The sequence below is a fragment of the Athene noctua genome, chromosome 2 (assembly GCF_965140245.1).
Source record: "Athene noctua chromosome 2, bAthNoc1.hap1.1, whole genome shotgun sequence".
Classification (NCBI taxonomy): Eukaryota; Metazoa; Chordata; class Aves; order Strigiformes; family Strigidae; genus Athene; species Athene noctua.
The window spans coordinates 108,172,399-108,199,104 of NC_134038.1; the positions used below are offsets into that span (position 1 = coordinate 108,172,399).

Genomic DNA, 26,706 nt, shown 5'->3' on the forward strand with positions numbered 1-26,706 from the left:
ATATATATTATTTTATTTCAACAATATTCCCTTAACTCTGTAGTTGTACTTGAAGAAAAATCACTTGTTGCCATAAATACTAGGTTGCTGTTCAAAACATTCTTGCCTGTTTGTACTAGGTTACCTCTACAGTGCAATTGGGACCAGGCTAACATTTACAACAGTTTCTACTGCCAGTTCCTCTGTGTTAAAAAATGACGTTTTTTCTATAAAAAGCGAGGAAGTTTTACTGCATTAAAAAAAAGCCCTACTGTCAGTTGAGCATATTTCCACTGTCATCGGCAAAAGACATTCTCTGAGGCCCCTCTGAGTGGGTACCACTATGGGTTAGAGGGGAATCTGCCTTTCAGCAGGTTCTTTCTCCTTCACAGGATGAGAGCCAAGCTTTGAATGCAAAGCGACCTGGCTGAGAGCCAGGCACACCGGCAGAGTAGTGTTCATGTATTTTTTATTATAATACAAAAGGGAAGTCGAGTTATATAACATGGGCCTTTGTAGTGCAGCTTTCTTTTTTAATCTGTAACAGAAAAGAGAATTGTGTCCCCATTTAAGGCTTCATATGGTGAAAGGTGGCTGACATCTGAAGTTGCAAGAAGTCAGCTGGTATCTGACCACTGATTTCAGTGGTGGGGTGGATTTTTTCTTGCACAGATGTTGGGTGTTTTGTCCAGATGTCTAACTGAACCCAACCCAAGAGCTGTACTTTGCTAAAAAGGAGACCCTATCCTCTTGCTAAAAGCAAAATTAAAAAATCACACTAAATAAAGTGAACTAAAAACACAGCTGGATTGGTCAAACAGATTCAAAAGGATTAATCTCAACAGCAGCACTGGGATGTTTCCAGCATGCCAAGTGGAGAAGGTCAATGGCTCTTTCACATCAGAGTCCTGTGGAGCACCATGTGCTGCTCCAGAGAAGGCACTGGGGATTTGACAGGACCCTGACATTGACAGACTTTGCACGCTGAGTTCCTTCTAGGTCTGTAAAGAGGTTCACTGTGCCCTGAAAGATCTGAGCTGCTAATCACAGTCCTGGATATCGATGTACACAAAGAGGGTGGAGGAAGAGTACGGGTCTCCATTCTTGGTTAGGAGATGGATGTGGCGGTAACCTGGAAGCAGAGACACAGATGGAAAGCGGCCTTTAGTCCAGTTGGAAAAATATTTGCTAACATTTGTCAAAACTCTGTAAAAACATCTCCCTGTCTCAGAGCGTTTTGCTCCCAGTACCACACAGAACAGGTCTGAGAGGCGTGGCTTTGAGCATCGGTAACGTATCATGCCCAAGACCACTGGTGACAAGGGGATCCCTTCCCCAGAGACAGCTGCCCAATAAACCTTTTATCATCTTGCCCATACCCCTGAGTGAGGACCTGTTCTGACCCAAGTTGTGATGGATCTGGAGTGCTCATCTAGGACACAGAAGCTTCCCAGAGGGCTCAGTGGTTGTGAGGAAGAGGGAGCAGGGCCTTACCTTGCTTCAGACTAGTGAAGGGAAGGGTGTACTGCCCAATGAAGTCATTCTTGGTCGACATGTCAAAGTCTTCCACCACAAACCGGACCAGGGCAAGTGCAGGGATCTCTATGTCAAATGTAAACTCTTCATCCCATTTTGGGTTAAAGCCTGGGCAACACAGACAAGGATGGAGGTCAGAGCTGCTCACAAAGAAGGAGGTGAGAGTTGCTCACAAACAAGGATGGAAATCAGATGTTGGCAGATGAGGATGGAGGTCAGGGATGCTTGGAAAAGGATGAAGACTTTGCCTGACTTCCAACCTAATCTGACCCAGAAAAAAGGTCTCAGGAGGTGCGGAGACCATTGGTCCCAGCTCTGACAACTGATTTGCTACCCGGTATTAATAAAACCTTCAGCTTAGGCTGCTCACTGCAGACCTCGGTACCGCACTCCCAGAGGGCAGCGAGGAGCAGGAGAGAGGTGAACTCAGCTCTGCTCCACAGGCTCTTGCTGGCTCATACATGTATGTCTTTGGTTCCCGTTGGACCGGATACAAATTTTAACAACCCTAAACCAAGGGAGAGCAGAGAGGAGATCCATGCCTTTGTGTTGTTACAGCCTTCTGGGGAGCTTAAGCCTTACTGAGTGCTTGAGGTACATACACCTGTCACCACTTTGTGCCTCAGATTCCCTGTCTGCAAAAAAGGTTAATGAGGAGTGTCTGATTACAAAAAGCATCATCAAGTCTGTGGAAAAAATGTTTTATGTCTGCCTGTATAAGGGCAGTGTCTGAGACAGCCAGACTAGTCCCACTTCTGTTGCAGATAAGGATCTTCTGAACTGGACTCACAAAGCAAAGAAAACCCAGACTGTCACATCAGATGAGAGATGAAGAGAAAGCTCAGTGCTCTCTCTCCAAGTCACGGTGGGTGCTCTCTGCAGTTTCAATAAACCACTCCCCAGAAACAAACAGGAGAGGACATCCTGTTTGAAACCCTGCTGCCATCAGCTCAGGCTGTGCAGAGTGGAAGCTCAAGGACAGCACAACGTCAGCTCAAGCCTAATGGTCATGGAGGGTCTGTGGATGATTCGGCAGGAGGCAGGCTGGCACATCCTGAATGTGCTGAGATGGGCCTGTGGACAGTGCCATAGAAAAATATCTGTTCTGGGTTGGTGCAATTTATTTGGACTTTCACAGGATTAAATCAACTGGACTGTTCCAATAACACACATCTGTTCCTGACCCCCTTCATCCTTGGGAAAAAAAACGAGTGTTGTTGATCCCATGGGAGCAGAAGTCATGAAAGTTGAGGGAGTCATCAGCCCTAGGACAGCAGGTTTCGCTGTACTGACATCTGTGGGGGATTTTCAACCCATTTTAGAGCCATAGTGAGATGCTCAGAGCTGCTGAGACAGGAGTTTCCCACAGCTTCTTGAGCTCCACCGCTGCACCGATGTGACCTGATCTGTGCCCTTCAGTTCAACCAAAACAAAATCACAGAATCACAGAACCATTTAGGTTGAAAAAGATCCCTTAAGATCATCAAGTTCAACTTTAAAATGTCAAACCAGGTGAGCTGCTGAAGTATGATCACATGTCTGAAACCTTAGCCAATGAAACGCTGCTCTGCAGCTGCCCCTTTCCAGTATTGATGTTTTCATTGTTTGATTCACTTTCCATTGGGCAACACTCCCTCCAGCACCCCTCCAGCATCACTCCAGTATCAGTCCAGTATTGCTCCAGCCAGCCAAGGGCTAGCCTCGGGGCTGAGTGTGCTGAGCAGCCCTGAGGAACAGGCCTGGCAAGTCTGAAACATTACCTACACAGCTTTCACTCGAGACATTATAAAAACTGTAGGTGACAGAAATGGCTGTGAGTTTTAGGAGCCAGGCCAAATTTACTCAAACAGGAAAGAGGAAAGGGGAAACATTGTTAGCAAGGAGGAAACTATGCACTGGCCTTCTAGTGCTTGGCTCTTAATCCACAAAGAAAAGTGCTCACTCTCTCTCTCTCTCTCTCTCTCTCTGTGTGTGTGTGTGTTTGTTTGTCAGCAGGAGAGTGAGGACTGATTTCTCAGACTCTTACTGCCTTGTTAATCCCACAGGAGAGCAGGCTGAACTTGCCCTCTGCAGAGTCATAAGACTACAATATTCAGACCCTCACAGCACAGAGGGAAATCACATTCATGTTTGACCAATGAGAAATGTTCCACAAGGAGGTGAAATGTCTGTGAGATCTCTGAGGTCAGTGCGGAGTAAGGCTTGAGCCTGGCTCTTTGGAGATGGGGACTTATGGCTTTCATCCCTCACCTGTCATGTTGCTGTGATGTGCATTAATTTAGCATCAGTGTCACTTTGGCCAAGCGGATGACCAGATGCAGAGTCCCTGCCTGGTGAGGAGGCTCTGAGCTACAGGAAATGTTCTCCTTTTGCACAGACTATGTTACATGTGAGAACAGGCTGAGAGAGGTTGAGCTATTCAACCTGGACATGGCTAAGGGCATTATTACTGCCATCCTCCACTACCTCTTTATCAAGATAGAGCCAGACTCTTCTCAGAGGTGCACAGCAAAAGCTTGATGCATAATGGGCACAAACTGCAACACGGGAAATTCTGGTTAAGAATAGGGATACCTTATTTTATCATGAGGTCAGTCAAAGACTGGATCACTTGAGAGAGCCCAGACAGTTTGGGGAATCTCCATCTTTTGAGATAATCAGAATTCATCTGGGCAATACCCTGAGCAACTTCAGCAAACACTGAGTACGGTCCTGCTTTGGCCATGGTCTGGAACAGATACCTCTGAAGTCCCTTGCAACCTCTATCTTTGTGAGTTTGTGACACTTCCAGGATAAAACCAGCCTCACAAGAAGCCTTCTTTGGGAAGATCTTGGTGGGGACGCATGCATCCCACGTCAAGTCCAACTGCAAAGGAGGTAAAGAGCACTTCCAAAGCTCTAGCTCTGTAAATCTGGCGTCAGACTCAGAACAACTCATATGATATGGCTGATGCTGTTTTGCATGGAATTTCTGTCTCCAAACATCTTAGAGAGAGAAGAGAAAGAAGAACCCCTGACAGTAATTCTCCCTAGGGACATCAATTTGTGGGACTAGTTCATGCCACCAGCAGTTTATAACCAGGATCCCTGCACTGAAGTAGGCCAACAGCGCCTCATGTACCTGCTTAGTGTGGGCAGCCTGGGGTGCACCTGGGCAGGTCTGGCCACAGGGCAGCAGTCTTGGCAAGGAACACTTTGCTACAGGAAATGAAAGGGTTACTGCCCCATGGGGGCACAGCATGACAGAAAACCCCTTACCATTGTTTTCTATTACTTTCGTCTGCTTCTTGTTGTTATCCTGTTGGACACCATGGATCTCTACCGTTACCTTAGGATCAACAATGGAGTTTTTGCTTTTGTTCACCTTGGGCAGCTGCTGACCAGAGATGATCTGTGTAAGAAACAGAGGAAGAGGTCAGGATATCATTAGGAGAGGTGGCTCCCTGGCAAACTTCCCTCTCCTTTCCAGGTGTGCAGGACCTCCTGTGACAAGCTGGTGCTGGTCTTTCAGAGCCAGTGTTGTGACATCCTCCAGAGGAAGCTGTCATGAGCCAAAGCACCTAATGAACATTCACCAGCCCAGCCAGCTGGCTAAAGGGCAGGCAACATTTCTAACTGTCCCCACAGTGGCCAGATGATACCTGGAAACAACAGTGGTGACTGCATGTCTGCCTGTATGTTTCTGTAACGATAGCAAACATTGTCATTAACTTCTCATATTGCTGAACATTAAACATGTAAGTCCCTGGAGGATGAGAGCCCATGGAAGACTGAACCAGAGACCCGTGTGGTGGGAAATGAGTACGGTTAAGATATCATTGCCCAGGTGGGACCAGGAGAAGGAGAAGGTACAACCTACAAGCCCCCCCAAAGGTGGATGCTACTGAGACATTTTCTGACTTCTATTCTTACTTTAAGCAGAAGCTTCTTCTTTGTCCCCCATGTTCCTTCTGTGATGGATTTTGGATTGAATTTGGTTTGCTCATCCCGGAGGAATTCCGGCTTTAAGACATACCCAGAAAACCCATTGTCCTGGAACCGACCCTGGTAGACATCCATTTCTGTGCCTGCTGTCTGGAAATTTAGGGCAACTGCAACACAAAATAAATAAATTCAGTCTCTTTCAGATAAATCAATGGGAATCTTTTTATACTAATTCTGTTCACAAGAAATTGTACTTCATGGACATAAACATTGGCTTTTCCATGCCTCAAAGAATAGTGATAAACTCTGACCCTCACAGCCTGCTACCCCTGAGGATTTCTTGCATTCAGAGATGTTAGAGACAGAAGGAGCTATTACAACGATCTCATTTGTCCTCCTGCCTTCCATGGGATCAAAAAGTGCCCTGCATTGAATTTATGTCACCTGGTCGAGCAACTGCATCTTTTAGATAAACCTATTCATTTCTATGCTGAAGGAGTTATCTCCTGCAGTGAAGACAGCAAATCCTTCTCAGATTGTTTCTCTGGCTACTTAGCCTCATTATAAAACCTCCTTTCCAGCCCAGATATGCCTATTTTCATTTGCCAACCCGAGGGGCATTGATGCCTCTGGTTAGACTAGAGAGCTCTTCACTGTCTGAACTCCTCATGTAGGAGTACAGAAGCTGTGATCAAATCATCTCTTTATTGTCTCCTGCCCAAAATAGATCAAGCCTCACTGGTGTCCTAACACCAGGCAGATTTCTTTTATTCTTTCCAATTTGCCACTATCTTTTTAAAAGAATTTATGTCAAATCTGGAAGCAGCCTCCATGAATAGTCTCACTAATACCACACAGGGAGAGCACATGGACCCCAGCGCCTACTCAGTACTCCACTGATTTCTCAAGGGTGACCTCTTTAGCAACTTCTAAGACAGCTCTAAGACAGAGAGCAATTCATCCTGCTCCTGGGTCCTATATACCCTGTAATACTTGAAGGCCAAAAGCATTTTAAGGCACTCTGCTGTTTTTCCACCTGCAAGCAAGACTTTGATAACTGCAGTATGCTGGTTTTACTGGGGGTTGCAGGTACTCATGGCCTCTGAAAAAAAATCGCAATTTAGGTGCCCAGATACTGAATACAGGTCAGATAAGGCATGCAGGTCTGGCCTCAATGTACCCCAAGGGACCTGATGTTGCCTCCCAGAGACTCTCCTGAGGCCAGACTCAGTGCTAGTGACACAGGCCAATGGGTGCTACCGGTGCTTCCATGGGGGCTGCAGGACCCAGTGAGTTCATATGCTGCCAGGCACATCTGGCCGATGCAGGTTTACAGGGCTGGGGACCAGGGAGCCCTGCATCTGCAGCTTCTCTTTTCTGGCTGGGCCACATAGACACAACTGGGACATGACCAACATCCAGCATCACCAAGAGAGCCAAGCATGTCATTACCAGCTTGCCCACTTACCACTGCACCAGGTTTCTTGGAAGAGAGCTACAACATAATTCACTTAACAGGCTCTGGGACCCCCATTTTCATCAAAACTCTGAGACATCAATATACCATCAGGGGCCTCAATGCCCTGAGAGTAGGTATGATGTGCTGCTTTGACTACAGGGAACAGCTCAGGCCATGGCTTGGCCCTTATGGTTATGGTCTTGCTCTAGGGCTCAATAGAGCTGAATTTGGTTTATATTTCTGTCAGAGATTTCAGCACACTTTTCAGTAAGTGACTATAATTCCTGGCTCCTTCCTCCTTTGTTAATGGTAATAATGTTGCTTCCAGTGAAATTGCACAGATGTGCACATTAATGTGCAGGAAAGCCTCTCAGTTTTGAGGTGGGCCAGAAAATGGTCTATTGAGCATTGGCTGAAGAGCTGATCTCTCCCAGTGATCACTGAGCCTCTCTGCTTGCAAATGACTTGAGATACCACATCTACCTCAGTTGAAGCCCTTCCATAGTCCGGTCATGGGCAACCCAGCCAGGTTGACCCTCTCTAACCTCCCAGTTGTACCCACCGATCTGGCAGCCGACGTTCCATAAGTCGATGGGGTTGTAGTTGGAAGAATCTGTCCTCCAGCCTGCAGGGTAGATCCGGCTCAGGTGCCTGATGTTATGATGAATAAAACTGGTTCCTACAGAAAAAGTAAGAAAATGGCTCTTTCATTGAAGGGGGCTACTTTTATGTCTTCTTGATGCTGCTATATATGCTGTTCCTCTGTCTAGCAAGTCTGGCTGAATGGGAACTACCTGTATAAAATGACCTCCTTGGACAGCCTCTATGTTATTAAGTTTTCCCCACTGTTTCTCAGTGACATGCATGACCAAACAGATCATAACCCATGCCTTCCGGGGTGCCTTTTCCTCATGCTTAACCACCACTATCTGTCCCTTTATGGGGGACTAGGACAGAGGATGGCCTTTTGCCAGAGCAGAACATACATACCAGACTCCTGGGCTAGTTTCAGAGCTTTGCTCTCCGTGAACGATGACATTTCGTAGAAAGCCCGAGGATGGCTGGGGTTCTCAAAGCCACTGAAATGGACACTCTTGCAGTAGACAACTGTGTCTGACAGCTCCTTGGCCAGCTTCAAGGTGTCACTCTAAAAGCAGAACAAGAGGTTTGTGGGGAGTTTCTACAGTCATACTCAAAAGTAATAATCATGGTTTGTATAGGACCCCCAGGGCTGCTTCTTTCCACCATCTTCACATGAAAAGAATGCACACTATCAACACTCAGTTATGCAGAGAGAGGGTGTAAAAGGAGCAGGCTGCCCTTACCATGTCCCTAGTCCTGCATGGAGAGTGCTAATCCCTCCTCTCAGAGCACCACTGTCCTCTCAGGCCCATCCTGGCCTGTCCAATGGTATCACTGACTTCCCAAGTGTTGCTACCAAGAATATTTCATTTCATCTGGGCCATCCCTGCTTCTGCATTTATTTGCATGTTACTATGTGAGTATTTCATCTTGTCTGTCACAACTCACAACTGATTAGGGCTACAAACACAGCAGCAACCAACCCAACTGGCCTGTATTGTTGAGCTAAGAAAGGATTTCACACCACAGATGCTTTGCTGCCCAGCACCCTTGTTGCAGGATGTTCTTCAGATGGATTTTCTTTGTTAGTGAGATACCCTTTCTGCTGCTCTCTTCATGACCACTTGTATTTCAGCATCAGTGGCTGTCTCCAGTTGCTAAACTTTACAACAGAGCCTTAGCAATGAGTTTTCCATACTGTCCTGGTCCCAAGCATGCAAACCTAGAAATAAGGGGAAGGGAAGGATGTTTTGGACTGCACAGATCTTGAGCTTTTTTCACTTGAACTAGGAAGTTCTCACAATGCTTTGATGCGTCCTACTCCACAGCCACACTCATTGGTGCAAGGGTGAAGCGAGAGCCACCAACTCCCATCAGAGGCAAGAAAAGAAAGTGACAGACCTCAAAATTATACACATTATTGACTACAGTTCAGAGAAGGAAATAAGACCCTCAAAGACTGAGCAAGTCAGCAAGGGGAAGCATAGATCAGACCAGACCCAGAGGCCATGTCAGTCAGCTTTGCCATCAGTCAGACTGAATGTGTTTATATCATCTGTGAACCTGACCTGTAAGGGATATGGCCTCCACAGTGACCTGCAGTCTGGAAAAATGAATGTCCACACATGAGGGAGCAAATCGCTGGTGTAAAAGCCAGCCTTTTCCTCCCAGAAATAGTCATCCCAATTGCTTTGGTAACTGGCCACCCCTTCCCCATAGATCCATATCTCTTCCCTTCCTCTTTCCTCCAGGTTAGAAAAACGTGGCCAGTGAGGGTGCAGGTATGTCCCAAAATGTGACTAGAAAAGCACTGGTCTCCGGTAATAAACAAAGTCATGATGGTCCCATGACAAATAGATTTCTGGAAATCAGACAAAAGTAGACTGAACATGGAATTGTTTCCATAAATGCTGCATAGTCCATCCCAGCAGCAGGGTCCTCCAGCTTCATTTTAAAGAAAGAAGCCAACCTTCATGCTTGGCTGGCTTTGCAAGATCTCCATGCTTGGGGCAGAGGTCATTAAGCTGATCAAGGACCAGGATCCTTAGCTCCAGCGATTTCAACAATTCACCCTTACATGCCCCCAGCTAGGTAGCTGAAACCACACTGAAAACTGTCTTAGCTGGGAACATATTGGAAGTATATTTAAATTGCTTTGTACCATGCTTTTTAGGCATGGTACAAAACCCACATAGAAAGTGGTTTCCCAGCATGAGTCATAGGATAGGCTAACAAGATGGGAGTTCCTGATGCAGGATTTCAGAGCCTTCTGCAGTAGGCAAAGATCTTGTTTATAGCTTTTCTGCCTCTCCAGATCTGCCCCTTTTTGGGACTCAGTTACTTCTTTTCTTTACCTTCCCCTTCTGCTGTATCTCGGTCTTTACAGATTCATCTTCGATTTCAGCTGCTTCATCTTCATCAGAGACATCCTCAGCCTCCAGGTTGTTGTTCCCATTTGTTCCGGTGGGGTCCTCCTGCCTGCTGAGCTTCTTGCCCTTCACAAGGATCTTCCCTTTCAACTGCTGCACAAGGAAAAGTGGACAAAATAGCTAGTGAGTAGAAAAGGTTCTGGCCTGCCCAGAAGGAACAAGGATATAACAGTTCCTCCGCTGCATCCAGGGCCAGGGCCTTTTTGAGTTGCATCAGTCACTGGCTATCATGCACAGATACAGGTAAAAATAAGTCTGTTTTTCCACTGAGGCCTTGCCCTGCCTCTGGCCAGCCTCTGAGACCATAAGCCATGAGTTTGAAAAACCCAGATAGCCCACTGATTCCCCACTGATACAGAGCTGACCATCCCCTCAACTAGACAGCTTAAACTGTTGTGCTGTTAGAGGCAATAAAAATATACTATTTTTTTCAAAACTGAATGTGGTTCAGCAAACAAGGCCAAACCTGGAGGTCAGGGCTCATGGAAGCAATTTGCAGCACTGTTGCTGCACCTCTGTGTAGCCCTATTATTTAATCTACCCCAGTCTCTGCAATGTATGATTATAAACACGTGCACAACTTGGGAAACAGTATGAAATCCATGCAGGGACTGAAGCAGTGCAGCCCTCTGCTTCATTAGACATTTTAATGGGGAGAAAGGTCCATTAAGTTCTGGACAGGTGCCTCGTGCATAGCAGACATGGGGTTTTAATACGTAAGGGATCTTTCAGGTGAAACCTTAGGGTGCTGACAGTCTAAGGAAGAGATCCCAGACCCTTCCCAAAGATACCTCCTCTTCTGAAAAGAGCTTCTCCTGTGACTGCTACCATCATACAACACTGATCATAACCAGCAGCATGTGCCAAAATAACACAGCTGGCTGCTGAGGTAATACAAGCAGCACATTTCTTGTGCTGAATCAATTCTCTCCATCCACTTTTAAAGTCCACATAAAGCAATCTGGAGAAGGAACACACCAACAGCACATGGTTGTTCACAGACCACCATATCATTGATGTATCTCTTGTGCAAGATCTGACTGTGGGAGGAAGGCTGAAGCCTGGAGAGGGCTGACTGAACCCAAACAAGGCAGCAGCAACTGTGGCAGCAGGGAGCAGTACTGAGAAGGGTGATTTGCCCAGGTGCAATCTCTAAGTGTTATGCCTTGAAATCAGGAGTACCTCTAGACCCTGCAGCTTCCAGTGAAGTTAGTGGGAGATTTGCTGTTACCTGCATGCGTTCAGAACTCATGGCTTTGGAGTGTGCTAGTTATTCCAGAAAAATGCCATCTTGGAATCAGCTAATACAACCCCTCAGTCTGCATAGCATGTTCTCCTTTTCTCAGCAACACCCTATATTTGCCCTTTCCATAACAGCAAAAGCAACAAACCCCACCATTCTCAAATGACAGAACCGTGGAAAACCAAGGATCTTTTATAAAGCAACACAGACGTTTTCAGAGAACACAATTCCCTCTTTGTGGATGCAAATAAATTGCATCACTTCTTTACAGAGACCAGCCCAACTTCTCACCACCCAGCTAAGCTGTGGATGAAGCTTGATTTGAGCTGAAATTTGACACTGGCACCTGAGGCAGCAGCCAAGAGCATATTTCTTCAGCTACCACAAATGATCTGTTTACATTGGGTCACTTTCTCTGTCACTCAAAATCTACACAAAGGCAGCTGGAAGGAATGTACTGGTTACAGGGCATAAAAGGCCCAAAGGACCAGTCAGAGCACAGCAGTATCCTCCTCCCCATCCCTAGACCATCCTCCATCCTCCAGCCCTCTTCTAGGCAGAGCTGTGACCTGCTTCTTCACATCCCTGGCTGGGAGATGAGTCAGCTCACATCAGTCTGCTGCTCCCGTGTCTCTTCCCACCCTCCTGCCTCAACATCCAGCTCTTCACTGTTCTTCCACAATACTCACTGGAAGCAGGTGAAACCCAGTTCTCTGTGAGTTTTTAGGCTCCAGTCAATATGTTGAATGGACAGGCATGGAGGGATTGCACTGCGGACAGTGAGGAGGGGCTCAGAGAAGCCCCTCTTATCCTTCACAGGCTGCAGATAGCATCCTGCTATATTATCTACCTCTGCTTTCTAACATCCCATAAGAAACTTTACCACCTCATCTCACAGCTCAACAGTAGAGAACTAGGCAGATTGCTTGATTATTATTTACCAGTAGGGCTACTAGCCCTTTTTAAGCTTCTCCAGTTCGAGACAGCTTGTCCAGCAAGTTGGAGGTGTAATTTCTAGCACAGACCTATCCTACATGGCTGAATAGCATTAGCAGTGAAGACACAGCAACATGCCCTCCACCTGGTCTCCTCGCCACACCCCATACCAGCGCTGCCAGCAGTGGGTCTTTGGTGCTGCTGTTATCCTGTCTAGACTGTGGTTACTGTGGGAAAACCTGGATATGCTGCAGATGCTCCCCATGGGCACAGGGACACCGGTCAGCCCACACTGTGTTGTACGAGGCTCTCCACAGTGCAGTTATGGTGGTCCCCTTTGGCCTTGAAATTACAAGATGGCTCCTTTCTGGAGTCCTGTTGCATCACACAGTTTTAGTATCCCCCTATGCAGGTAGCTTCCACTGTGCCTACAAGGGAGAGCAGCCCATGTGCCACCTAACTCCAGAGGAGATGCATTAGCTTATTGGTCCACAATGAGGGGTGAGATTCACCCCAAAATAGAGCATTTTCATCTCCATTTTCTGCAGAAGGTGCTATTCAATACTAGCATTGCACTGAATCCACTCTGCAGAAGCTGCCAGTCCCAAACATTGTCTTCCTTCATTTATATGGGTGCTAGGAAGCAAGGTCCTAAATTTGAGTGCTTATCTTCTTTAACAAGGTTTTAAATAAATTGATACACACAGACACAAACATACACATGCACTTGTTCCATCTCTGTTGGTTCCCCTTCATGTGATATTAAGTCTTTCTAGCCTAAGGCAAAAGACACTCAAGCTCATCAGTTCAGCTCTGTCGAGCAGATCCCTTGTCTTAGGAAGAAGCATTAGCTGAAATACTCAATAAATGTTCTCCAAGTAGACCATAGCTATTCCAACAGCCTGTCGCAAGCCCAAGGTTGAATAAAACCTAAGGAAAGTCTACAGGGACACTGGACTCTACTATATGAGAACATATAGTGGAGTGGCTGTGGATTAGACACAACTCTTTCCCTTCCTCATGTGCCCTGTAAATCGCACTGCCTTAGTTCTCCACAAGTGGAGCTCCCCTATTCCCCCACCTTTTCTACTGCATGCTGAACAAGCTCAGCTCTTCAAGTGAAATGCTTCTGACACACAGCTTTGCTTCCTTTGGGTCTCTGAATTGGGACATGGCAACCATCTTAAATGAAAGCACTGTTGATTTATCAGAAGGACCAAAGCTGTGAAGAGCAGAGGATTTTAAAAGATTCACAAACACATATTTATCCTACCTGAAAGTTTCCTGCCCCTAATAGCAACCTGAAAGGCATGGCAAGGTCTGATTTCCAGTTTTCATCTCAGCTGGAGTGGAAGATTTGTAAAGCGATCCACCTCATCAAACTTCCTGTACCTTCAACACCTCCTTTAGAGTCAACAGAGAGAACTAAACATTCCGAGGGTGTGATTCTTCTTGTCTATCTAGGTAAACACACCTCCAACTTCCCTGGTTGTATTAACTATTTCTCAAAAGGAGCCCTAAGTGAAGTGCTCATGTACATGGATACACAGGATCAGAGCACTGCCACCTTGCACTGCACTCTCAGGATGAAGATATTCATCTCTCCAGACTTCCGAGAAGCTGTGAGGAATAATATGTTCACATTCATGAGGAGATGTGCAGACCAGATGCACTAACTGATATCACATCTCCATCTGTGTATGTCTTTCAGGCTAGTTGTAATCTGAAGTGTTGCAGGGTTTAGAAATGAGTGGTACCAGAGGATGAAGAGAGTGTCCAGAAAATGGGAAGAAACACATTATTAAAGGAGGGAAGGATTTGAGGGAAACTCAGCTCAAGAACTTCAGCCAAGAAGCTGCACTGCAGACAAGAATGTCACAGGCTGGGCTAATGGTGGAGAAACGCTTAGATGTGTAGTTAGGCATGAGGCAGAAGGACTTGAAGCCACATTCATGCTAAGCGTATGGTGCAAAAGTAATACTCCTGGGCAGACGGTTCCTGGGGTCCGTTGCTGACCTAAAAGACCTGTGACTGAACCTGGTCTGGACTTATCTGTACCAAATCTAGAGGCATTTGCTGCCTTGTAAACACAGGGCCAAGCAGGTCAGCCACCCTGCTATTCAGATCAGTTGTGCTCAGCTCTGTATTGCCACTGCTAATCTGGAAGTGGTTCCTGAGCTGCATGACTCAAAGTGATGTTGAATGGGAGCACTGGACACAGCGATGGATGTGACTGGTGGGACAGCTGGTGGGACAGTGGAGGTGTGGGATGGCAGAGGCCCCTGCCACTGCACTGGGCCTCCCAGCTAGGGGGGCTCATGTTCCTAAGAATCACCCACCAAGACAGGTCTGTTAAGCCCAAAGCCACTGTTGTTGTAAACAAGGAAGTCCAGGAACAAAGAGTTGGAAGCATTTCAGATATGCCTGATACACTGAACAGTAGCATGCGGTGTTAGCAGTTTGTCCTGGTTTCAGCTGCGATAGAGTTAATTTTCTTCATAGTAGCTAGTATGGGGCTATGTTTTGGGGTTTGTGATGAAAACAGCATTGACAATACAGAGATGTTTTTGTTATTGCTGAGCAGTGCTTATACAGAGTCAAGGCCTTTTCTGCTTCTCATCCTACTCCACCAGTGAGGAGGCTGGGGGTGCACAAAGATTTAGGAGGGGACATTGCTGGGACAGCTGACCCCAACTGACCAAAGGGATATCCCAGACCATATGGTGTCCCGCTCAGCATATAAAGCTGAGGGAAGAAGAAGGAAGGGGGGGGCATTTAGTGTGATGGCTTTTGTCTTCCCAAGTCACCACTATGCATGATGGAGCCCTGCTTTCCTGGAGACTGCTGAGCACCTGCCTGCCGATGGGAAGTGGCAAATTAATTCCTTGTTTTGCTTTGCTTGCATGCATGGCTTTTGCTTTACCTATTAAACTGTCTTTATCTCAACCCACGAGTTTTCTCACTTTTACCCTTCCATTCTCTCTCCATCTCACTGGGTGGGAGTGAGCAAGCAGCTGTGTGGTGCTTAGTTGCTGGCTGGGGTTAAAGCAGGACACAGCTGTTTTAGTCTCACTCCAGGGCTGGATTTTTGCAGCATTTCTAGCTGGGATACAGGGACTAGGGGAGGGGTCCCTGACAGACCTCTGTGCAGATCAGGGATGGGGCAGAAGGGCCTTTCATCTTACAGGCCTTTAATTTACTATTGGGACCTAAAACCAGCAGCTTGAGGGAGATATTCAGATGCTCTGTGTAGCCCAACACTGTTCCTGAGTGGAGCCTAACAAATCAGATGCCTGCCCTGAGCTGTGGTATGAATCATTAGCATGAATCTAAACTGTGTCAATCTTTCTTTAATTACTGACACTGCCCCGCTAACACAATCTGTAGCAATGCGTCACCTGTTTTCATTTACAGCCTTTCAGCCCTCTTCCCAGTGACAGACCCTTTTCTTAATATAAAAAATACTACGTTGTTCTGGGTTTCCCCACGTCACCTTCACAAGGAAGTGAAAAATCCAACAGGTTTCTGGTTTGGATTTTTTTTTTCCTTAATGTTTCAGCTTCACTGTATTTTCCACCAAAAGAAAAATCAGAAGTTCAGCCCTTTGCACTCTCATAGCTCACATAGCAGGAAAGCAGAGGAAAATTACCAGTAGGGAAAGGATAGTTTTTGCTACATTGGCAATTTTTCTCCCTTTAAATGAAATGGATCAGTCCCTCCAATGGAGCATATCAGCCCAAATCCATTCATTAAGGTAGATCTGGGCTGTTTTGTTCCAGCTGGGGCTATGTGTCCATCTGGGCAATCAGAGCAGGAGGTCAGAGAAGCACAGAAATGGCAAACACATCTTTGGGAAGCAGAGATCATTCCCTTACACACACATCACACATTTCTTTCCCTGGTGTTTCTCCTTTCCTTCTTCATACCATTCCCCCGGTCACAAGTCAGTGTTTTGAAAAGCCATCAGCAGCTTTCCTGATCCTCTACTGGGGATAAATAGCAAGTCAGGAGGTGACACTGAAGACTGATTTTTTCCAACTCAGTAACAGCCTGCAGAGACCTGTCTCCATGCTGGGTGTATCCTCACCCTGGGAGAGTCACTTCTTAAATGGAGGTACCTTGTCTGTGCCAGTGCAAAGATCCTGCTGAAGCAGCAGCATTAAAAATTATGATTCATCCCAATTTATTGCACTGGTGCTTAGGGACCAACCCAGATCAGCTTCCCTCTGTGGTAAGCATTGTATAAAGCAAGACATGACACTCGCAAACAAAAGGGGAAAGTCAGGAAAAAGAGAAAAAGGGAGAGAGAGAACAAATATAGAAGATATTTTGGGTGGATCATTTTCCTCTCCTTTCTCCCCTGCTGACTGCCAGTTTTATCCCACCCACAAACTCCTTCCAGCTCTGGCTAGGCATGCAAATGATTTATTCAGCAAAGAAATGCAATTTAAAGGGAACTGCAGCTATCTACATAGAAGTCTGTTTCTGCAAAGTGCTTAAGAGAAAAAGAAGGAAAACACAAACCCGAAGGGTGGAAACATAAATGTTTCATTTTGGCTTCTGTTTTGGAAGCTTTTTTTTTTTTTTTTCACATCAAGATAGCATTTCCAATTTTTTCTAATTGTCAGCTAATGATTTCATAGTGGTGGTCCACTACTGAAGGCTCTATAACTCCTTCCCCCTGCAGGGTCCAAGCTCAGCTCCCAGCTTCATAGCTGCCCTGATGCATGGGAATCAAAGGGACATCTCTGTGCAGCCTCCTGCACCCCCTTGTCCTCCATTGACATCTCCATCCCCAACATGCCAGACCATTCTCAGTGGGCGCCCCAGATCATTCTTAGTGGGAGGACACTTCGTGCTTGATATAGTTTTAGGCTACTTGTACTGGTTTTGCCCTTCAGTTTTGAGGGGCAAACAAGCACAGCTGTACTTCCAGCCCTCATCACTTCCTAATCAGCATTTGGATCTCCACAGCAGAGCATTAAATGAGAAGGAGAGCATACGCTACATGCCTCAGCACAGAGCAAACCTCACCTAACATGAAATCAGGGAGTGTCTAGTCATGCTGGATTACAAACACTGAGACACCTTGTAGTCACTCCTTGTGGTGCTAATCTTCCCTTCATGTGCAGCAACCTAACAGTACTTCAGACAATAAGTCTGAAAAAGTTCATATTCAGCTTTGGATTGTGGGGACCAGACATAAGACAGACCCTCAGGATTCAGTTCCTCTGGGACAAGCCAGAAAAGCAACCTCCTCATGGGATCAAGGATATTCTCTGGCCTTGGTAAACAGAACAGGAATGTCCTCAGTCCTTCAGGGATGTCTCCTCTGAGACTTTAGACAACAAACAAGGAGCAACAGCACATTTTGTGCTTGATGTGCACAGGCTACTTCTAGATACTCCTATTTCTTATTCCACCACTGTCCACAGACAATCTCTGTTCCTCAGCAAGTGCAGTTCTCACCAATCCTCAGGCATATTGTCCACTACTTGGTACCCAGCAAGAAGACAGACCTCTCTCTTGTCCCACCCTCAGAAGGCAGAAACTGCTAGAGAGGACTTGCTTACCTCTGGGGAGGGGAACTGGGATTTGTTTCCATCGACTGGGGCAACCAAGAGCATGTCCTGCAGGATCGTTGTCATATGCTGAGCCATGACCTTCTGCTGGTCGACGCTGCAGTGGTTCTCCAGGGAGATGATGACAGGGTATGGAGAGGTCTAGAGCAACACAGCAACATCCACCATCAGCAAACTCTGAAATTTCACCAGTCTATAGCAATTGATATAAACCCCAGTGCTGTTTTCTCTGGAAATGAGTGTGTCAACAGTAGGGTCTAGTATTCTGCTAAAATGATCATTTGTTAAAAATGGACAAATTTAACTGGTCAGTAGCTACTCAGACCTCTGCTGATGCCCTCCAGAGATGATGATCCAATGGACAGGGCACCAGGCTGAGTCAGGATGCCTCCCACAGACTCGCTGGAGCACTCTGACGAGGCTCCCTGAGCCTCCATTCTCAACTTGCACTGTGGGTCAGAACACCTTTCTACCTCAGAGGAAGGACTGGGAAGGAAGGCTTTGAAATCACTGAGTTTTCTCAAATCCTTAGGTGACATGAATTCCTCCCTCTATTCCTGCATAGGTCTGATCTGGTTTCCTGTGGCCCCCTCTAGTCATTTTGTGTGCTGAAGTCATTGTCACTGCTTTATAGCCCTGAAGGAAACTTGATACTAGCTCTCAAATGCACTGAAGGAAAACGGCAGGAAGCCCAGTGAGTCTGGACAGATCCAAGGTTTTTTAAAGGCTGCTGGCCCAGCACTGCCATACAAGACTCCAGACCTGCTCCTTCCTTTTAAAGCAGAATAGAAGCAGTCCTTTGCATCAGTCCCTCCAAAACACATGCTGGTATAGATCCAAACTCATCCTCAGATAGTGCTCTGCCTGTCCAGCAACTCCCAGGAATGGATCCCTGTAGAAAGCAGAACATGGATGTCCAGACAGAAGGACACACCTTGTACCCATGAGAAATGCTAAGGTGAAGTCTTCACTGTTTATGCTCTCTGCTGGGAGGGCAGAGACCTACTATCAGTCTTAGATTGTGCAGTATGAGAAATCTTAGAAGGTCCCTCGTCCTTACTTTGAAAGCATAGTTCTTGATGGCCTTAATGACATCGCTGAAGAGGATCTTTGAGGTGAGAGTATAGCCATGGTAAATGATGGGCTCCGAGTTAGGGCCATCCCAGCAATCCAGTTCCACACAGCGGCAGCCTTTGGTGAGGGCTCTGGAAACAAAGAAGGAACCTGGTTCGGTTCTAAACCTTCTGCTCCATCTCAAAATGAGGGTGCATCAGGCACAGATATTGCCTGGGAAGGCTGATGGGAAGTTTAGGAGAAAAGAGGATCTTGGAAAAACAGGAAAGCTGATGAAGAAAGGATGGAGTCAGGAGAACTCAGTCAGCAAAGAGAGCTCAGGGTTCAGCAAGGATATCACAGTGAGGCTTGAGAAAGGAGGTAGTGAAAGTCCAAGGTAAGAATTATCCAAAAAAGAAGACACAGTGAGTGACAGATGAGAAAGGACACTAATGACTGTTCCCCAAGTCTTTTCCCAAAGATGGTGAAGAGAAAATCAAGAGTGGCTTTATCGGAAGAAAGACAGTAAGATAGTCAGCATTAGAAGCCAGGTCGATGTGACTTCTTTATCTAGATCTGATAAGACATGAGAGATGAATCCTCAGAGCTGTCAGAGGGAGCTGTGGGAACTCCACTATAGCTGGGGAGACTGCTGAGGGGCAGCTTCCCAAACTGAACCGACAGACTGAATTTCCACTTGAAACTCCCACCTCTATATATCCATACTTTTATTCTAATTCACTTTCAAATGAAGGTTCCCCTTGTAAAGACTTACCTGTCTAGGAGGTGATCTGGTTACTTTTACAATAATTCCCTATGTCTTTCAGATAACACAAATCCTTTAACTCATTGCAATAAGAATCATGGTTTGGGGTTTTTTTGTTGGTTTTTTTTTTACAACCAAGACATAATTCTGTAATTTTAACATACTATACTATAAGAGGAAATCAAACAGCTCCTGAAAAGCAACTTGAGCCAGATTTCACTCTCTGGTCTTTTGAGCTTGTTACTCTAGACAGCCATTGTTCCCTGAGAATCAGGTAAATAATAAACAAAGAATTGAAGTCATTGGCTTGCTTATAAGGAAACACTGTCTCACTTGCTAAAAGTACAGGTCACAGCAGAAGTAATGTAAGGTGGTTGTGCAAGTTAGTAAAGGCCACTGCAAACATCTGGCCATAAGACATCCAACAGCATTGTTGTTAAAGGCAGAAGTAGGCAACACCTAATATTCTGTCCAGGAATGCTGTGGGAGTATCTGAGATGCTAAAGATGGACCAGGCATAAGATTTCTGATTACCTGCACTGCTTTATTAGTTCACATCCCACCTGGTTTTGGAGTGCTCCAACTAGGTCTCTCCAAAATAAACCCCAGCATGGTTGTAGGTATAGTCCATGCCAGGGGCTACTCCCAAAAGGCAATACAGATTGTAAACATCACAATAGTATACATCATTTTGGCTCCTTCCAGTCCCTACACAGTCCTGCAGCTCTATGTCAGAAATATTTGCACCTTGTAAACTCCTTGCGCTCTCTCATGCCATATTCTGGGGAATACAACATATCCCCTCAGTATCGTTCTTTGAAAATACCATGCTAGAGGGGCGCAATCCAACCTCCACATCATTGCAGATATTTTAAGGTACCCCCAAATGTAGTATTTATACATCGTACAGTCAGGTGGACACCACATGGGGCTCAGGAGAGACCCAGGTCAAAGTGCTATGAAAAGCCGGGCGCGGCCAACCTGGTTTAGAAACAGCTCACCCTGATGTGAACATGGGTCAGACCACACTACCTGGTCTCAGGGTGGAAGACTGCTTCTTGGTCCTCTTGCATCTAGCAGTATAGATGCACCCTATGTCATCTATAAGAAAAAGGTCTCACACGCACATAAACACACACATAAATACACACACACATACATTACCTGATATAGGCTTCTGTGCTGCTTGGACCTGTGAGCTGGTCTTCCATAAGATAGGTATTGTGTGAGGATGACACCAAGTAATGACTGAGAGGTTGAGTCATGTCCTGGTAAACTTTACGGTGTGAGGAGTTGAATATATTCCCGTCATCAGACAGCAGGTACATCAGGAAACCATCTTTGGTCATGGCGTTACCCCTCTTAGCTGCCAGATAGACAGAAACCCCATACTGAAAATCTGACACCACCAGGTTGTGCCATCATCTTCACCATGATGCCTGCTGCTCTCCAGAGGATCTAAGGCAAAACGTGCTCCCTAGGCATTCAGCTATTAGTAGAGATACTGATACTGTTCAGATGTTGGCAGCTTCATCTGCCTGAAAATGCCTTTAAAACCCTTTCACAAGCATGGCTGTTTACAACAATTATTGTCCTTGATAAGACCTTAAAAGTGACAGAGACAACATTTACCTCACCTGTCTCTACAGATCTACAGTACAAAAATTTCCATCTCAGCACTTCAAGCTTCCTTCATACCAACAGAGAAATTGTCAGATGTCTAAACATAGCCAGATAAATTCTGTCTAGATTATCCAATGAATACATGACTTGCAAAGAGTAAATGAAAAATAACACAATTTGGGGGAGAAATTGCGGTCTCCTCATCTTGAGGGACTGAGCTAGATCTCAGTCTAATCCCCAAATCTGACATCTGCAAAGCTTTGTCCCTCTCCTGAAGGTATACCAGGATAGTGCAAAAACAGTCTATGATCCTGCGTTCGCTTCCTGAACATGTCCTCCAAGGTGTTCCAAACTAGCAATTCACTTAATTTCTGAGCAGAAAGCCAGTTCTGTGATTGCTCTCCTAAACAGCTGTCACCTTCTTGGCCCTCTATACTCAGAGATCTCATTACCAATGGCTTTTCAGGTGCCCCCATTCAAAACCATATGCCTCCATTCCCACTTCTGGAGAACAGAAATATTGCTATGATCTTCACCTTGCAAAGCCACATGAGGTCTTGATATTTGAATAAGCCATTAGAGCCTTTCCCCTCAGGAATTCCATCACCCTTTAGCCAAGTCTATATCAACCCATCTCCAGCTGCTCAGTGTACCCAAGCCAAAATTGTAGAGAAATATTTCCCAGGCTCTCCTGTGTTCTCCTCTCCTAGATCTGCTAATGTTCCCCTCGAAGGCTGGTGTTTTAGAAGCAGTTGTGAGGAGAAAATGACACACACATGGCTGCAGAAGAAAGCAACATAAAAGCACTTCATCAAGAAAGCAACATTTTGAACCAAACCAGTCAGGGTTTCCAACCTACCTCTTTCATTGGGCTCATATCTCTGAATTAAGGCAGGGGCAGCAACAACAGCATCTTCTTCTTGCTGTGTCTCATAGAGGAACCTCACCAGGTTCTGGCAGGACATGAACCCTTCTGCATCTGAGTACTTTTGGAAGATCTTGTCTATTTCCTTCCTCTCTGTCAGTATCTTGTAAAATTCCTCTATCTCATCATCCTCAAGAGCCTCTGTTTTGGACTTGTCACAGTGCTGTAAACGTAGAGGGGAGAAGGAGTGAAAACCTTCTTTCCTTCTGGCATATGCCAGCCGTAATCTGCACCAGGGCTACACAACGCAGAACACAAAATAATTGGAAACAGTTACTGGCCAGTGAATGAGAAGCACTTGGTCAATGGTTCTCATTGACAAGGCCAACAGTCACATAACAGTTACAATTATTATTATTTACTCATATTATCAGTGTGCTGAAAAGCACCAGACATGGCCTTGAGCTCCACTACACTGTGTACCGTGCAAACCATAAGTTAAAAGGACAGCTCCTCACAACTTAAGTACAAATCCAGGATCAAGAGAAATGTCCTTCTGTATCTCAAGAGGTGGGGGAATATAAGGAAACAATTAACTCAATATACCTTAAACTATTGATAGAGACCATGACCTAAAAACCAGTAAGAAAAGTGAAAAGGGCCTTCCCATTGATCTTAGTGGGTTTGAGCTCAGGCCTCAGGACCCTGTCAAGGCTAGCAAAAATGGCATCATAACTGATAAAAAAATCCCACTAAACATGTGCATGTTTAAGTATTAAAGAATCCCTCTTTACATGGAACTTTTCCATTGTCATTCAAAAACCACCAGGCAGTAAAATCTCCACACAATTTCAAATCAGATATCAGCTTCCTCAATGAGCTGTAATTCATATTTTTCATGCCTCCATGTTCCTCTGTGGTTTTAATTTCTCTGCTACATAACAGCTCTGACAGAACACCACAGTCAAGGACTTGACTGACCATCAAAGATTAGGAATTTAAGATACACAAGTTAGTGTCTCCAAGAGAGACAACAGCTTTTCCAACAATAATTTCCAGTTTACAATCTTTAAAATATTCCCTGGTTCAATTCTTCATCAGAAATTACATTTTTTTCTGTGGCAAATCCTGATATGAATTTTGTTGTTTGGACCCAGTAGAATTCTTCACGGAGAGGTAAACAACTGTTTTTCAGTCATTTCTGGGTTTTAAACCTCTGCATTAAATATGGGTTGAGCAAAACATGCTGCCATGGAAAGCAAGAGCCTATCTCAGAGGAATCACTTATGGCAGGGAACATTACACCACTTCTGAGTGTTTTTCCCTGCAAATTTCAGAAATTAACGCACTTCTACTTAATGCCTTGTTATTGTGATGATTCCCTCTCTCTCAATATCTAAAGCAAGCAAACAGACCCTTAACAATAATGTCTTCATCTCACACAGCTGACTCACATCTTACATTGCAGGTAAACCTGAAAAATCTCATTTTTGGCATGGACACCAAAACCCCTGAAGGACATGGCCTAAAAACTTTCTTCTTCAGGCCTGAACTTTGAATGGAAAGTGTGCTCCAAGCCACTCAGAGGAGGTTGTGGTGCTTTTCATTTCACCCTCATGATGGACAACTCGCCGTCAGTTACTATGACTTAGCTGACAGATGGTAACTTGTCAAATCAGAGGAATTTAATTGCTTTTGGTCTTTGATCTCTTATGACAGATAGAGCTATTGTCCTGAGTTTTATGATCAAAATGCATGTCTCAGTTTAACCAGTCATCATACTAATCTCAACCTAACTCTGCTAATGATCTCAGTGATGGCCACAGTGGCTTTGGCAGTGCCCCAAGCAAGATGATAATGAGGGACTTATTCCCCTACAAACACTCCACTGGAGTCCTTCACTAGGAGTTTATGTTGCACATATAAAACCAAACAAAATGATCATGATGCACAGCATTTCACAAGCAGAACCGATAGCAAAAAGTTCAACTTGTCCTGACTTCAGATTCTGCTGGGTAAAAGCTATGGGCTCATGTCAGGGGTGGGACAATCTGTGAAATGTTCAGTACTACAGACACCTTCAAATTAGGTTTGAGCAGTCCAGGAACTGTCTTTGCCTTGCTGCCTTCCATGCCTGTATGATCCTGTGCTGTAGCTTTGGCAGATCTCACAGTCTAAGCTGAGCATGATGCTTAGCAACTAAAAAAGGGATATAAAGAGGGAAACCAACAGCAGGGATGCCATGAATGACAGACGTTCTTTTTTTTAAGACACAACAGGGAAAATTACATATTACTTCCAGAAAACTGGCATTATAACTGATGTGCCTTGGGAATTTTGTTCATTAGTGGCCATTAAAGGTTGTGATGGAAATAGGACAGTAGTACTGGCATCATAGACATCTTCCAGGAGAGAGCAGATACACCGTATGAGTGAGCTCCTTCTGCTTGGGATACAAGAGCTACAAATTAGAAGGAAAATCTCAACCCAGAATACTGTGTTTTACCTCACTTGTATAGATCATGAACCTTGAATGGTTCCTGAATGAACCTTGACCTACCAGAAAAAGTTAGAGCCTTGCTGATGCACCAGAATGAATATTCAGGTTGAAACGAAGTGAGCAATTTGAGGAGCTCTGCAGTTTCTGGTTGCATTGCATATGTCTTACTCGGGTGTGTCTAAAACCTAGATGTAGACACAGAGTTATGTGATGAAAAGCAAGAATAATGTGAGAACATGCCTTGTAGCTCTCTCTTGAATCATTGATTGCCCTTCCTTCTTGTGTCTAAATGAAGAAAAACTCACTAAGACAGAAAAGATCACCCTTTTAATATGCTGTAATGTCTCTAAGTCCATCTAAGTTTAGGTAGTATGCAAACTGAAAATGTAATTGCTTTAGGAGCAAGATAGGCTCTTCCTGGAGGCAATTCAGCCCACAAGAGAGATGAATTAACCTCCAAAGAGCCTCTCTTTCTAGTGGCTATACAGGAAAGTTATAACAATTACATGTCTAATGAGGATACTTCGACTATCTGCCTGCATTTAGATGGGATGAATTAAGGTTTAATAATTACTTGGAGTCCTTAAGCAAAAAAAGAATTGAACTTCAAGTTTCCACTCCTAGAGCTCCCTTGTAACTATTGCAATAGCAAAAGAGGTTCATTGAATGAAGAGGAGCTTACGCCTCTGAAAGAAAAGTGTGTCTTTTCAGATGTTCGATGTTGGAAGATGTAGGGAGTGATTCATATGACATATGTATCCTTTAGGATGAGGTGAACTGCAAACCAGTCTCCATTATTGGCTTGACCTAAGCAGACTGCAAAGGAAGTGTGTTAGTGACTACTTTCATTGTAGATGTCTTCACTGGAGACATCTAACTCAGTCAGAGGAATCTCAGACTTATTGCTTTTTTTCCAGGGTCTTTCTGAGCAGGGAATAAAGAATAGGATATGCCAGACAGAGCAGGTAGTACATCTGGAAGATTTTGCAAGCTGAAATTCTTTATCTGCTGATGAGCTTCCTCCAGTTCTTATAGAGTTACCGGAGAGAGAAAGACCTCCATAAAGCAAGGATAGGAAACTTGTACCTCCTCTGAGGGAAGGTTCTAGTGAGATCTTGCCTGTTATCTGCATACAGGAAGGAGAACTACTGTCTGGTGCCCAAAGCCACCCACATGTTTACCACTGATCAGAAAAAGCATTTCTGAAACTGACCACCCATGAATTCAAATTCTGCTTCAGACGGGATGGAAGTTTGGAAATTAGCCAGATGGTTTATCTCACCTCAGCAGGAAGGTTTCTTCAGAGAGAAACCAAAAGCTTAACAACTGAGAAATTTTCATCCCTTTCTTATCTTCTGATAGGCAGAGACAGCAAGTCAAATCTTGAGAATTTAAAAGCGTATGTTCCTGACCAGATTAAATATGCCGTGGGCTATTAAATCAACCAGACTGGTCCAGGCTTGGGTGCAATATTACATATCTATCATGAGGTGTGTGTGTGTGGGGGGGGGGTCCTAACTTGCACTTTCTTTTTGTTTACACCTGTCACTTGGCACCTCCTTCTCTGAGAAGGTGAGAATCTGGTTCATAATTGTAATCAAACCAATTTCAGCCAGACTTAGGCACTGACATGTGGTTGTGGCCTGCAGAACTCCTGAAACACCTGGAACTCAAAGTGCACTTGAACTTCGCTTTTCCTTTTTTCTCACATTATCCATGTTTGCATCTCATCTTCTCTGAATCTGGCAAAATTGGGCATCAGTGGTAAAGAAAGGCTTTAAGACACCTTAATGAAAAGCATTGTGCTGGCCTAACTTAGTTGTTAGAGGGAATCTGCTGAGCACCAAAAACCGAGAGTTCTTTCTTGGTATGAGAAAAGATGCTAAGAGTTTACTTTAGCTTAGGTCTCCAACCAAAGCTGAAAGCTGTGGGAGACCTTGACCTCAGCCAACAGTAAATACTTTATCTGCTTGCTCTCATTACCTGGAAAATCTTCTTGGCATGATAATCATCAACTTCAATGTTCACTTCTTTCAGGAAGTTCTTGAGCTCTTTCAAGCTCATTTTGTTGTCTTTGTTTTTATCAGCTTTCCGCAAGCAAGTATGAATCCAGCTGCAGGATGATGTAAGGAAATCTTTCCAGGTCAGTGCCTAGCCTAAATATCACCCTTTTGCTATCCCCATGGTGAGGAAGAAATCTCTTCTAAAGACTCTGAACCACCTCTCCAG

General features: G+C 45.0%; 1 protein-coding gene across 3 annotated transcripts in view; it reads right to left on the minus strand.

Annotated features, from left to right (window-relative positions):
- Nucleotides 1-47: 47 nt before the first annotated feature.
- Nucleotides 48-26,706, minus strand: part of PLCD1 (phospholipase C delta 1) — a 57,579-nt gene continuing 30,920 nt past the window's right edge. For 2 of the 3 annotated variants that reach the window (XM_074899849.1, XM_074899847.1), the window contains exons 4-15: nt 26,461-26,590; nt 21,972-22,200; nt 20,654-20,855; nt 18,731-18,875; nt 17,662-17,811; nt 9,835-10,002; nt 7,889-8,045; nt 7,461-7,577; nt 5,428-5,606; nt 4,774-4,906; nt 1,474-1,623; nt 48-1,111 (exon numbers count right to left, since the gene is read on the minus strand). In XM_074899849.1, the coding sequence (XP_074755950.1) occupies nt 1,020-1,111; nt 1,474-1,623; nt 4,774-4,906; nt 5,428-5,606; nt 7,461-7,577; nt 7,889-8,045; nt 9,835-10,002; nt 17,662-17,811; nt 18,731-18,875; nt 20,654-20,855; nt 21,972-22,200; nt 26,461-26,590 (1,852 nt within the window). In that variant the 3' untranslated portion in view covers nt 48-1,019. The remainder of the gene's footprint in view (nt 1,112-1,473; nt 1,624-4,773; nt 4,907-5,427; nt 5,607-7,460; nt 7,578-7,888; nt 8,046-9,834; nt 10,003-17,661; nt 17,812-18,730; nt 18,876-20,653; nt 20,856-21,971; nt 22,201-26,460; nt 26,591-26,706) is intronic. The other variant, XM_074899848.1, reaches the window with a different exon arrangement.